This window comes from Pangasianodon hypophthalmus, chromosome 1 (genome assembly GCF_027358585.1).
Source record: "Pangasianodon hypophthalmus isolate fPanHyp1 chromosome 1, fPanHyp1.pri, whole genome shotgun sequence".
In the NCBI taxonomy this organism is placed as follows: domain Eukaryota; kingdom Metazoa; phylum Chordata; class Actinopteri; order Siluriformes; family Pangasiidae; genus Pangasianodon; species Pangasianodon hypophthalmus.
Genome location: NC_069710.1, coordinates 5,504,099 through 5,518,476, shown reverse-complemented (window position 1 = coordinate 5,518,476; position 14,378 = coordinate 5,504,099). Strand labels below are relative to the sequence as shown.

The following is a 14,378-nucleotide window of genomic DNA, read 5'->3' as shown; positions in this document are numbered from 1 at the left end:
GAGATGAGCCTGTGGCTTCCTAAGTGCCTTCCGTGTTTGCTAATGGTCCACGGGAGGTCAGGACTGTACCACTGCCAAGTAGTTCTGGGACCCGAAATCAAACATGCTTCAACTTTCAGCAGAGCTATGATCCATCTGTCAGGAGGAGCAGTGTTTCCCGACAGCACCATTAAACTCTGCTCCAGCAATATGCCTGTCTTTATAGCTAGGCTAACGCTCACATTCATTCTCCTTTAGCTACAGTATAGGATTCTGACTACATTATCAAGCCACTGATTGAAGCCATAAGTAGGAAGGTACTGGAATCTAAGCTAAGGGGCCTTTTTATGTACACTTCTATCAGTTCATCTAAGATTAATTAAATGTGTAATGATGCTATAATCACAGACATGATAATAAACATTCATTACTGTTGATGTTCATTATTGTCATTACTATGATTACTGAATTAGCATCACATTTAATCTTGTAGACAAAGAGGAATGGATGGAAGTGTGTATACAGCTTATCTCAAACAATTTAGCATGATTTTAAATGGTTTACACAGATATTAATTGATATTAATTGATATGTTTAGCACTAAGTGGCGGAAGTGATTAACTTTCTATAACAGCAACTCTGACTGTAATGCCAGCTGTAGTTTAAATCACAGGTTTATATCAATGTGCTTTTCTAATACGTTATCATTTCTATAGTAACTCATACACAGGGACTTCTACATACATAATCTACATCCATATAATCTAAGGCTTATAATAAATGGATTTAAAATACATGATATGGTTTCTGGAAGGAGACGTTTAGAAGGAGTTACATATGAAAGGAGTCTCCAGTGTCAGTGTTTTCTAACAGTCAGCATATTTTCTGCCACAGCAGAGTTTTCAGGATAAACCACTTTGTGCTTTGTGGTTTCTTGGTAACACAAGCAGTTATGTTTTTGGAATTTGGCAAATTGGCAAATCGCTGTGGTATAAATGGAATAAAGCAATTTAGGACATGCTGTTATTGGAAAATAATCTACTTTGGGGTAGTAACGTTAACTCAGCATTGCATTGGACCATATCACACCACCCCATCGGAGATTATTTTCCTATAACAGCATGCCTCGTTGTCTTTTATTCCTAAGAGTATCTGATGTTCTGAAATTGAAAATGTAAGCAATCAATACATAAGTGAAACACCTTGTGTTATTTTATAAGTCAGTGATGTTAATAAGAGTTAGGTATTGAAGCATTGAAGCACAGATATTGAACTGTCATATACAAGAATCTGTAAGCTTCAGTAAGACGTGAGATCCATGTGAGATGACAAAGATTTTTTGCAGACATGCGAAAAGAATCAGGACATCTTTCACACATTTAGGAACATATAATCAAGCTTCACACATGATGATTGTAAGACAGTCCTACCTTTAGTGGCCACACGAACACAATCGATTTTTGTCTCCTGTGAAAGACAGAGACAGAGAAACAAGGACAGGGAGAGTGACAGAGAGAATGAGAGAAAGAGACAAAGACATATAGAGAGAAAAACACAGAAAGTGAAAGTGAGGACAGAGACAGAGAGAGAAAGAGAAATGTTATTTTTTCTGTCAGAAAAATGGCAACACATTAGCCTTCATGGCTGTCTCCTTCTCCCCTTATACTCTGCGGAGCATCTTGATTTCATGTGCCTGATGGGCAAGGTGTGTAAATCCACACATGATGAACGGATTTATTTACAATTCTCTGGCGCATATGGGGATAAAATTTTGCTTAAGAAAATTTTGTGTCCTATTTATAGAGTCTGAAAGTGGAGTGGAAGGCCATATAGGAGTTGCAGCTGCTGTAAATCCACTCCTGGATTGTGTTTGACAGCACAGCTGAGGAGCATCGAATAAAAAAAGCTAATTCTGAATTCAGTGGCGTGTAGTAGAGCAGCTGAAATGAGCAAAAACTGCAGCCAAGAACTAGTCCATCACTAGCAATGGAGGTGTGAAAATGGAGGAAGAAAAACATCTTCCTTACACAAAATTCAGCAGCTCCAAACTAGGATCTGTGCGCTTCTTCCCCTGACATTTCAAAACAAGACAAAACAATAGACGAAAAGAAGACAAAGCAGTGACAGTGTATGGAGCTGCATTCATTGTCTTACAAAACAGGAACAAACAAAAAGAAACTGGGAACATGAATATTCAAAAGGCAGCAAGTGATGGAAGAGCTGGTTTTAATCCCTTTAGCTTTATTACAGCAAAATGCACTTGTGAGGCCTGATGCATTATTGAAGAGATGACAAATTAAACTATAGGGCGGTGAATTATTGAGGCTGGTGGCAGGATAAGGAGGAGCAGGTACGGCAGCACGCAGGCCACAAGTTCTGATCATAAAAAATGATGCTCAAACACATCCCACATGGGCAGACAGAATGGGTTCAGACAGGACTGCTGGAGGAACAGCAGGAGGAGGCCAAACATGAATAAAGCATGGTTCCAAACATAGCCATTTATATTATAGTGTGTTCAGACTAAGTACGTTATTGTTATAGCTCTTCTGGTAATGTTTGGGCTTTGCATCATTTCAGTAAGCGGTCAGGGCCATACTGGATCCAGAGCCTATCCTGGCAACACTGGGTGTGAGGCAAGGATACACCCTGAATGGGATGCCAGTCCATCACAGACAACCACATACACACATTCACACACTCATTCACACCTAGGGGCAATTTTGAATCGCCAATCCACCTACTGGCTTGTTTTTGGAAACTGGGATGCATCAAGGCATAATCCTGTTTCAATGAATGTATCAGCTTCTGTTCACACATGTACCCTTGTGATTGTACTAGCAAGTTAGTCTTCTCTTTGCAAGGAAGGTGTGGAAGGTGATTGAAGGAGTTGCATATAATGGTTGGTGCTGAGAAACAGAATGCAGAATGGCACTGAGCTAGACTGAGTTACTAGACTATACACATTCACCTCGCTTGTTAAAACTGGGCCATTTCCCAATCAGTCTGGGTCAAAGGGCAGGAGAGTGTGAGTGTTTGGCAGTAGAACCCAGAGACTCTTTACAGAATGAACCCGGGAGCTTGTGAGCAATTTGCACAGAGCTGCCTTCTTTCTGAAATGTCACCATGTAACAATTACTTGAACACACACACACACACAAAAATCTTTTTGGACTTGTGTGTCTCCAATACACCCTGTTAAAAACTTAAAATCTGAATCACATTGGCAACATGTTCCCATGAATACAGTCATTAGGGAGGGATGTGTGTCTGTAAGGTGCCATAAGGTGGGCAGCAAATAGAGCGCGCGCACACACACACACACACACACACACACACACACACACACACACTCCCACTCATACCCTGCAGGCCGAGTGCGTCCAATTAGAGTCGGTGAATTATCTAATGGCCTGAGCCTCGCTCTCTTTTGCTGGCATTGGAATAAAGGATTGGCTTTTCATTAAGGTCAATTTGCATATAAAAAAGGGAGATGGCTGATAATTCTAATTTCCAATTAAACTGGAGTGTTAATAATGCAGTTGCGAATAGCCGCCTTGTACAGTACTACTGAGCGGCTTGCTATGAAAGCATTCCCCCTCACTGATAGTTTCATCTGCCTCTGCCAGCTTCACTGTCCTGTCGGTGCAAAATTCCCCTTTAACAATCAGAAATTCAATATTTCTAAATTGAGCATATCAGTCTGCTGATAGAAAAGGGCTTGATGGCGAAGCATGCTGGTGGGCTAGTGATATATCACAAATCATCCTCTATCGGATACTAATCCACGGCTTGCTGTCTCTGATTCGCTGTTCATACAGGGACAAATTGATTCCACAGTGGAACGAAGCGTTTCTAAAGCAAATCATCTACAAAATATTTGGAGTCATGGCAAGGAGGGCCCTTTACTCTCGGATTCTAACCACAATGTCTAGGACAAGCTTTTTATTTCATTTATAAGACTGCAAACTCTGTTCCTTTTAGAGTTACTGAGGAAATAGCCTTTATAAAAACAAAGTATTTCATTTGAAAAGAAATACAATATTAATTAAAATCTAAAAAAAACAATTAATTGGTTTAGGGTTGGGACTATAGACTGTTCATAGTAAAAGTCAGAGAAACACTGGACTTCAGTTCTCCAAAGATGTACGCCAGAGGAAGAAGAATATACAGAGAAAACTTCAGATGCGTAATTTACCTAACGTGTAGTAGAACGTTTGGGTCCTGAATTAATGGAGGAGAAAATGCCTTTTCTGAAGTGGTGGAAACCCTCTTTAATTGTCTCAGTTAACAAATTTCTCTTGCAAATCCATTGACAGAGACAGAAACAATAAATATTTAAACTACGCAAACAGTAGCAGCTGTTAACTGAGCACATGCGATTATCAAGTGAGCAATATATACTGTAAGTTCTGGTATTCATCCATCATTTTTAACGAAACCATATTAATGCTTTATCCAGTTCTTATGTTGTAAATTATTGTATTTTATCCCTTCCAACAAAAGATATCCTGATCCCACTTTTTCCTCTTTTGATGCAATGACGACCTACTACTGTTTTATGCTCATGTCAATTATCTTTGTCAAGGGTTCTCAATTTTTTTTTACACCAAGAAACCCCTTTAATTGTAAAATAAATTCCATGGATCCCCTAAGTACAGATTTATTTTCTGAGAACAATCCAACTATTCAAATATTAGTTTCATTAATAATATGTATACAATAATATATGAACTTTTCACCAACAGAAAACACTGACATCATTTGTAGGCTCATTTTGTTTTTAAAGCGTTAAGTCAAATAGGCTAAAAACTATATGAACTCAACAATATCATAGGCTAATATATAGCATATAATTAAAGAGAACTCGACATACTTTTAGCCACAAGCTCAGTGAGATGCAGATGTGTCTATGTTAACATTATTTAAGCTAGCATGTTATGATCCAGCCATCAGTGAGCTGAGAGGTTACTCATAAAGTCTGTGCTCATCAGAACCACACGCACACACATTTGGTTTCTCCACACTCACCCCGTTGGCCTTGCTGACAGCCTGGTAGTAGATGCTGTAGCTCTTATGGGGCAGCAGTGGGGCGTTCCAGTAGCCCTCATAGGTTTTGTTGTCTCCGATTGTGAAAGCCAGAGGGCTGTGGACACGGGAAGCTGGGAACTCTGCGGTGAAGTAATACGGTGAGCTGAGCACAGTGGCGTTCTGGAAGTGGATGGGGATGGGATAGCAGCGCAGAATCTCAGCAGTGCGCTGCGCACGGCGTGGCCGCTCTTCCTCTACCACTACCTGGTACACGCTGGAAGAACACAGGATTGAACAGGAGAAAATGTGAATTTTTTTTTTTTTTCTAAAATTAGGAAAACATATAGGACATCAAGTTTATGGTTTTGTTATGGAAAAGTCAATGAACTGATTATTTTTTAAATGAAATGACATTTTATATTGTAAGTTATGTATTAATCAAAACACATGTTTTACTAACAACATACATTCCATATTTTCATGATGCTTAGTGGTATATACTACAACTGTAATAAAGGTAAAACATATCACACAGTGTAAGACTTGACGAGAACATGCAGTGTAAGATAATGAGCACCATTAACCAGTGAGAGAGCACATCACAGTGTGTCTGGAGCTCATCTGAGACAGTAGTGAGAAAGTATCACTGTTAGTGATGTGTTTTTCTCTGGTTGAGTCTGTGCAGCTTTTACTAACTAGCTAAAGTCTCGAACCTAGGGTGAGTTTAAAAAAAGCTAAAACTTTTTTGAGAAGCAGGCTACTTTCTAATTCCAAGTGTAGCTATCCCAGGGCCAGTACCATCTATGGCAAGGATTTAAACAGCATAGAATAAAAGCCTCTGGTATGAGACAGTAGTCTTGCTTTCCTCTTTCCAGATATTAGACTGCTGAACTCAGCCAGTGGGGAATGAATATTGAGTCTACAAAGGCGAACAAAACGAGCCTACAAAAGCAAAGCAGAAAATTCACATCAGGAAGCTGAAATGATGGTCAACTTATAAGAAAAAGATCAACATGAATTTGTTCCCAGGAACAAAGAGGGAGATTGGTGATATGATATGTTGGATGTATAATAGGTTTATTCGCCCAGCGGATCAAACATGCCTGAGCCCAAAAGCCCGGTCTTTCCCACTGCAATAGAGGGGATATTGGCTGGTGCTGAGATGCCGAGACAAAATGAAATGGAGGTGATTTCGTAGGCAGGTTGGACTGAGGTCTTTTTATTGGAAAGGGGACAGAAAAGCAAAGGTGAACAAAACTTCAGTGGAGCCGTGAATAAGACCGGCTCTTCTTCTCCAGCTCAGACGAAAGAAAAATGAAAACCTGAAAAGGACCAGACCTTGACTTCTTTCACTCTTTAACATTTCAAACAACTCAGATCTATTATCAAAAAACTGAGCTGGATGCTAAAGAGGCATCAAACATGAGGAGGTATTAATTGAGCCATGCAGAAAATTAGTTAAACAAGCAGTGCAATAAAGAGAACTTAGCCATCTTTAAAAAATAGAGCATGCATTTTGTCAATTCACTTAGAAAATTTAATCAACAGCTACACAAAAGTCTTTCATTTATCCCTAATTTGCCTGTCATGCATGGATAATAGTTGCTAGTTTGAACAGTTTGTGCATTTACTCACTAAACAAAACGGTTTATCTGATAAATCCTTTGTCACTAGTAACAGTAAGTGGAGCTCAGCTACAACTAAAAGACAATAAACTATGTAAACGGTCAAAGTCGGGTCCTAATTGTGTTTTTACACGGACTGCTGCATTACGAGCAACTGCTTTGGTATTATATCTCCCAGACATGTTTTATCATAGCTTATAGATTTGAAAGCACATGTAAGACTAGAAAAACCTTGAAGCCATGTGAATATAAGTGACCCACAATACAAAAGCAGTGACAGGATTGAATATCTTTACAGCAAATCCTTGTTTATGTCAATCAAGTTGATTCTTCTGAACTTCTTTATCTATTATAGCAGTTACTAAAATGTAGTAGAACAATAGAACTATTGCTATATAAACATTAATAGTTTCTAATTTTTTAGGAAAATGAGAATGAAATCCTTCTAAATCAGAGATTTTAGTGTCTGCATTTTGTAAATGCTTTGCACATTCAGCCGTGGCTCATTATAAAAGAAATTCCCAGCACTCTGTGCATGTTGCCCTTTTGCCATGCAATAATACAATGCTGTATGCCTGCTATTTAATGATAAAATCTAATGTAATGAAATATTAAATACAGCAGTAATGGCCAGTGAGAAATATGAAGTTAATTACTGTACTGCATTGAAGAGAACAAAGGCCAGGACAAGGACTATAGTAGAAGAGAATAAAGCAGCTCTCATGAAAGAGAGAGAAAGAGTAGAGAGGGGAGAGGAGGAGACGAGTGTTTCCTCTGGATTTAGGACCTCTTTAAAGGCCAGCCATTAGTTCAAGTCTGTCTCACTGATGATTTACAGCTCTTCTGTCGTACAGAGAAACCAACATCACTTCCATCCACTGGAGCAAACCCATGCTAATACCTCATACTGCCTGATTATATCACAAACATGATATAATTCAATAAGTCAGTAAACCAGGCGGAGCCATGCAGGAGACCCTTCCCAGTAAATGCAGTGTGATGAAATACAAAAGGAAGGAATTGGAATTTAAATCTAAAAACAATATTATTTTAACCATGTGGAAACTTAACTATGAAACCTTTTTTTTTTTTTTTTAAATCAGATTTAATTGTGCACTAGACAAACAAGCTTGATATTTTCCCTAACTGCAAAATTTAATTATACTAGTTTTTCAAAAAAAAAAAAAAAAAAAAAACCAAGCACATATCCAAATATTAGACTTTTTTCCCCCACACGTTTATTAAAAATGGTTCCCAAAATGTTGATGGTTTAGTGCAATAATTACGGATGGATTTTACCAACAGTACTGCATGGCGAAAATTTAGGGGATAATCACTGTGTGGTTATATAATATTGAATATCATTATGATATAATACTGAAGTGACTGAAATTTCTCATATGAGATGAATACTTTTGAATTGTTAGTAGCATAACTGATATGTTAGTACAATCTGATGGCCTGTGAAGGCAAGATTATTTTAAAAACATATAAATGAGAGAGAGAAAAAAAATCCCCAGACATTAATCCTACCTCATACATCCTTGTCTGACTGAGATAGTAAGCCCTGAATTGTATTCAGGAAATTCTTTGCACTGTCTCTTTCACAACAATCAATATGGGATCTCGAGGAGCGATTTGTTGCTATTAACAGTGCATCTATGCAGCTACCGTGGGAAATACCATTTCCAGAACCACTGATTGGTTTTAGCTTTACCTTATCATTTAATTGGCTTACAGAGGTTGGACAGGGCCTTGGGGTACTGGCTTTCCTCTCACACACTCCCATGCCCTCAAAAGGAGGGTCTCAGGCTTTATATCCCACTCTCCTTACAGTTATCCATCACCTTCATCTGTTTTACTCAGCACTTTTGGCCTTTGAGCAGCACAGCCTCAGAAACCGTTTCACTAATTAACACATAACAGACTGAAGCCATGGGAACGAAAAAGCATCCAGCTAGCATGCACTGTTGTAGTCATTACACACACCAACGGAAGTGTGACAGGGTGTTTTGAGAGGCAATCAGTCCAGCAGACACAACAAACCCTAAAAAACTAACAGCAACACTAAGAAGTACCTGGTAGGCCATTAAAGAGGCTCGGTTCAATGAAAGGGGTTTAGAAAGTGCACTTCTGTTCCAGTGGCCCCAGGACACACCAATTAATCCTGCTCACACCATTAGCTCTTTCTAAGGTCAAGTGATCAACTTCCAAACACAGGCTTTTACCCAACTGGCATGGTCTGAACTGAGACCCGGATTTCATGTGTGTGGAGCAGGGTTAAAGATAGAGCAGAGGATGAGAATAACACATGGTTTTTGTGTGGAAAAAGAAGTTAAGGTACATAACTCATCCATTCTTTTGTCTTCAGAAGGCTCTTTGTCCAGGTTAATGGTCCCCGTGAATCCGGTCTAATTGAAGAACACTGGTTCTGAGGTGGAAATACACCCTGGATGGGATACTAGTGTATATCAGGGCACCATGTGCGCACATTCACACACTCGTTCACACCTAGGGGCAATTTAGAATAGCCAGTCCACAGAATCCAGTGGAAACCCACACACAAATCTCTGTGCAGACAGAAACACAAGCTCAGGATCGAACAGAGAACCCTGGAGCTGTGAGTCAACAACACTACCCACTCATATAAACAAAGAATACCTACAACATTATAAATAATTTTATCAGTAACACCTTGCAATGGACTTTCATCCCATGCAGGGTGTATCCTGCTTCGTGCCCAGTGTAACTGGGCCGCAATCCCGACCAGGATAAAAAGCTTACTGAAGAGAAATAAATGAATAGCTGGCACTTATTCAGTTATACCTACTTGTCTCATGTTCTTTTGCCATTACATGGTATTGTCTCCCTCTAGAGACTTCAGTAAAACAAGAAACATTTACTGTTTTCCGCAAACTGTTGCTCAAACACTGCCAGGTTACTCTACTGTGAAAAATATGCCTATTCTTGTGGAAAAAAGATCAGACCCAAGAACATGGTGTCCCGTGGGAAGAAAGTGGAAGAACAATCCAGAAAACTACAGGAGTAATTGTTGCCAGAAATAGGCGAGTAAGCTTAGCGTACTCTTTTTCCATTTCTCCTTGCTCTCTTTTCCATTGGACTTGGCTGAAAACCGGCTTCCTTCAGTGACTGTAGTGATGCTAGCACAGAGCTTTGTGAATCCTTTCTCTCCATCCTGCAAAGAGGACTGGTGTTGGCACGAGGCTGTGGGGGCGGTGTGAGGCCACCACGTGCCCAGCGTGGGAGACGGAAACATTAGTGTAGAGCGATGTGAGTGACAGACGGAAAAGCTAATCCTCTTAGACTACATGAAGAGCTTTCCCCCGCTGGTGTAGGCCATTGTACCAGCCTGTATGTAGTCCTGCCAGACCAGACATCAAAATGTAACTCATCATTGGGCACTGGCTCGGGGTGAATTCCACACGTAAATACAGCGGGAAGATGACATGAAGCAAAAGCTGGCAAGTAGAGTTTACACACAGTAACACATATTCAGTTAAGTCAGGAACATTTTTTGCTCCTACGCATCCTTACTGAGGGAAAATCTTCTTAAAAGCTGACACATTATGATCAATGCATTCTCTGATTAGTATCATAGTGAAACATCTGTTATTTGAAATACAAACACATGGTCCTATAAGCCTTGTTTTCTATGAGCTTAATGGGGATCATGTAATTAAGAGTAGTTACAAAGTATGAACAACAAAGGCCATCTTCTATACTGGAGTTGACAACCAGATTTATTAACCACTGCATCCATGTAAAGTACAACATGTGATTTGCAGATTTTTCTTCATCAAACTGTATAAATTAAGAAGAAATTCGCTGAATGGTTCTGGGCAACGTATAAAAATACACACAGAAAAGCTATAGCCATGTTGCAACTACTGAAAACCAAAATCGACTGCAGTGGATCTGTAAAAAATTAAATGCACGTTTGTTATTCTTGTGTATCTTATTTGTCAAGAATTTAATTGTAGGAAAAAAGTAATTTTTTTTGTAGTATCTAGAAAAAAATCAGGTTTGAAGGGGTTAAACTAACTGTTTGCAAATTTACCACATAAAGCTCTTGGATGAATTTTTTTTTTCTTTAAAATTTAGCTTTATGTCGCCTTTTTGATTCACATACTTTGCCTTCCATACACACAATAAAACTAACCCAGTGCTTTTCAGTGCTTTCAAAATGCTACCATAAAAAAGAACTCTTTTCAAATCTGCTGCTTTTCATCAACTTCTACTTCCTTCCTTTTCCTCTGTCTTTCCCATTTTTTTTCTGTCTCCCTTTCTCTGTACAGTGTCATTTCCTTCTCTGAGCTCAATGAACCAGGTTTTTTCATGACAACCCAATGAAAGTCTAATTTTAGTTGCCTTCTATTGTTATATATTTTCGCATAACATTCCCCTCTCTCTGCTTGCAGCCTGCTCTGCCAGTAACGCTGCTCACTTCACATTAATTTACTGACTTCAAAACAACAAAAAGCAGAACGCTTTAAAATCAACTTGTCTTTCTTTATTCATCACATTCTCGATCATCAGTATGATTCTGTCCTCATTCTGCCATAGTAAAGATGGACATAATGCCATGACACATTAGTTATTCAAACAGTCTGGAACAGAATAAGCTCAAGCCAAATCCTCACTTGATGTGCAAAAACACGACTGGGGCACACTAGCGGTAAACAAAAGCTGGCCTTATGGGGTAATTAACAAGGCCTGCAATTCATTAAGACTTGCTAACGGTAATTAAGACGACAACACTGATGCCAATGACAGGGTGACAACATAGCTGATGACTGGTGAAACTCCATCCCCCTTCGATTAAGATCAAGAGGAACAGCATGTGTGCTCAGATTTGTGGAAGATGCCAGAAATGCTTTATTTTAGCACATTTCTAAGGTGCTATTACTCCTGACAGAAATAATAGCATGTGTGAATTTAACATTACTACAACAATATAAAGGAGTGCAAGGTTTAGAATCACTTTCTAAAAGGATCACAGCTCTCTCAGAAGTGTTGGCACAGATACAGAAAGGAGCTCAAAATCTGCCTTTATGCTTTTAAAGTGCTGTCTAGAATGGCACGCCTTTAGTCAGATTTCTGTCTATCTCCATTAAAACCACCGCAGACATCGAGGGAGTCCATGTACCACTCTGAACTCTTCATGACAAAGCACAAGGTGCAAAAAATGCATTTGGGTTATTCATGCTGATGCATTTTAAAGTGCCTTTCTGATCCAAGCCAACCACCACAAAAGCCTTCTACCAGAAAACAGTTAATAAAAAAGTTCTACTAACTTTTGGCTCAGTGCAAAACATGAGCACTTTCTGAGCAGAATAATTCAACTGAGCCTCTCAGAGAGGCCGAGCATGGACTCAGTGGATTGCAGGCTGCCTGCCGAGTGCCTCGTTAGCACAGAGGCTAATCAGTAATACTGTTCAATAGAGTGAGATGTGCATCTGGGGCTCCATCATTCATTAAATCACTGGAGGCTTCCAATTGTTTCAATCGTGATTTCTTAGAGAGGAAAGATCATGTCATAATCAGGTAACAAAAACAGAGCGAGATAGTAAAAGAAGGGGAGACAGATTGAATTGAGGAAGACTGAGATGACTCGTAGTAAACCGGCATGGGGTCAAACACACTGGCAAACAGCTATATGTAGAGGAGACTAAATGGTGGAAGAAGTAATTTGAAGCAGAGGTCAATAATGGAAGCCAATCATAATTCTCTGATCAGCAATGCACAGGGATAAACAATGGCAAGACTTCGCAATGTGTGAGTACTTGTGGTTTGGTTATAGTTAAACGAGAGTCCTTAATGAACCACAGCTGACTAGCAGCATGGTGATTCAGAGGAATTTGAGCATGTGACACAAATACACCACAATTACAAAGCATCCAAGATATTCACGCACACCAGAACAGGGAATTGAAAGCAGATACAAGTAGACTACATTGATGCAAACACAACACATGCACATATTCGGGGAATTGTTAAGCACGAGGAAATTGGCAAAACTGCATGAGAATCAAAAGTGAAAATAATCAGGAAAGGTCTAACATGCAACAAAAATCTATGATTTATCTTTTAAGGATTAAGGAGTGGGAGTATGGCTAGAAATTAAAATTTACCTACGCTGCCTTTAAAGATTTTAACCACTGGTAGTAGTATTTGGGTTTGATGTCCAGGCTTATATAGGGACTATGTCCTTGGGAGGACACACACTACATATGGTATTGCAGGTGTACATGAAACATTCCAATGGGGCTCTCGAGTGGTGCAACAGAAAGGTGTCATTGGGAGATCATGAGTCTGAATCCTGTTGATGGGAATCTTTCTGGGTGGGAGGGTGGCTAATTGTATGTGTCTGTGATATCACGGATACGGAAGAGGGCAGCTAGCGCTTTCCTCCAAGGGTGTTCAGCTGTGCTGTGAAAAGATGCAGTGCCTGGCTTCATAGGTTAGTAGAAAAACAAACATTTCAATGTACCATCACAGACACAATCAGGCATAGCATTTGTGTTGGCACAAAGAGAATATTAAACCGGAATGTCTGTGTGCGGAAGCTAATGTGTGTAACGTGTGTCTGTGTGTTTAGAAAGTTGACCTACCTGACTGGTGCCCCTCTGCTCTGTGCAGGCTTGAGCAAGACTGTTACAGTGCTGTCCGTCTGGTTGAGAGGTGTCTCCTGATCATAGCCAGGCATGTGCGGAGCTGTCAGAAAGAGCATGCACATAAACATACACTCACAGACAGTTAACAGCATGAAAACAAACTGCTCTCATTCACATTACACACAGACACACACACACATACACACTCATATATACACTATATGTGTCTCTACTGATCCAGCAGTCATAACCTTAAGATATAAGCTTACACGAGATCTTAGTGGTAAACTGGGTGAAGGCCGGAGAACCATAGCCTTTGACAGTGCTGGCTCTGATGGTAAATGAGTAGGTGGAGCCTGGGTACAGCCCCGTAAACACGTGAGATGTTTCATTACTGGGCTTTAACACCTTCCCACTCTGATTGGCCAGGTTGAACTCTGGGTCAAAGGAGCTCACGGCCTTGTAGAATATCTGTGGGAGGAAGAGACAGAGAAACAGTACAGTTAGTCAGGGTTTCATAAACATGATCAAACATAACAGTCATAAATCCTGAATGCTGATACAAAAATTCTATGATTCAACAAGAATGTTGGGATGCTATCCAATGCCCAATTTAATTACTCACAGCATACTGTGATGTCTCATGGTTTTATAGTAATATTCTTCTCTTTATTGAGGACATAGTTATTAGGTTAGACATAACTCCTGCCAAAGCTACCCAGTATCAAAAAGCCACCAGTGCTATTTGGACAGGATAAGATTTCTGGATAGGTAATGTTACCAGAAGACATCTGTATTAATTAAGATTGATTTGCATGGGATAAGCGATCTCTGCATAAATCACAGATGGGAATGTCTTCATGATGTATGCATGGTTGTCACAATAAAAATTCCATGCATATTATGTAAACCTCATTATAATACAAGGTGGTTGGTTTAATCTATCCACTTGTTGGAGGACTTGTTGGCTATGCAAGTTGAGCTTGATCAGTACTAGGTCACATGAACATAACATGTCTGTAGGCTATAGACCTGTGCTGGAATGCAATAGCTTTCATAAAACCCCTTGAAAGCATCACTTCTCTGATGAGCCCTTTTAAACATAATC

General features: G+C 39.6%; 1 protein-coding gene across 10 annotated transcripts in view; it reads right to left on the bottom strand.

Annotated features, from left to right (window-relative positions):
* ptprma (protein tyrosine phosphatase receptor type Ma) overlaps window positions 1-14,378 on the bottom strand; it is a 196,970-nt gene that overhangs the window by 57,935 nt on the left and 124,657 nt on the right. For all 10 annotated transcript variants that reach the window (XM_053236401.1, XM_053236410.1, XM_053236422.1 and 7 more), the window contains exons 10-13: window positions 13,540-13,741; window positions 13,268-13,370; window positions 5,011-5,284; window positions 1,410-1,446 (exon numbers count right to left, since the gene is read on the bottom strand). In XM_053236401.1, coding sequence (XP_053092376.1) covers window positions 1,410-1,446; window positions 5,011-5,284; window positions 13,268-13,370; window positions 13,540-13,741 — 616 coding nt within the window. The remainder of the gene's footprint in view (window positions 1-1,409; window positions 1,447-5,010; window positions 5,285-13,267; window positions 13,371-13,539; window positions 13,742-14,378) is intronic.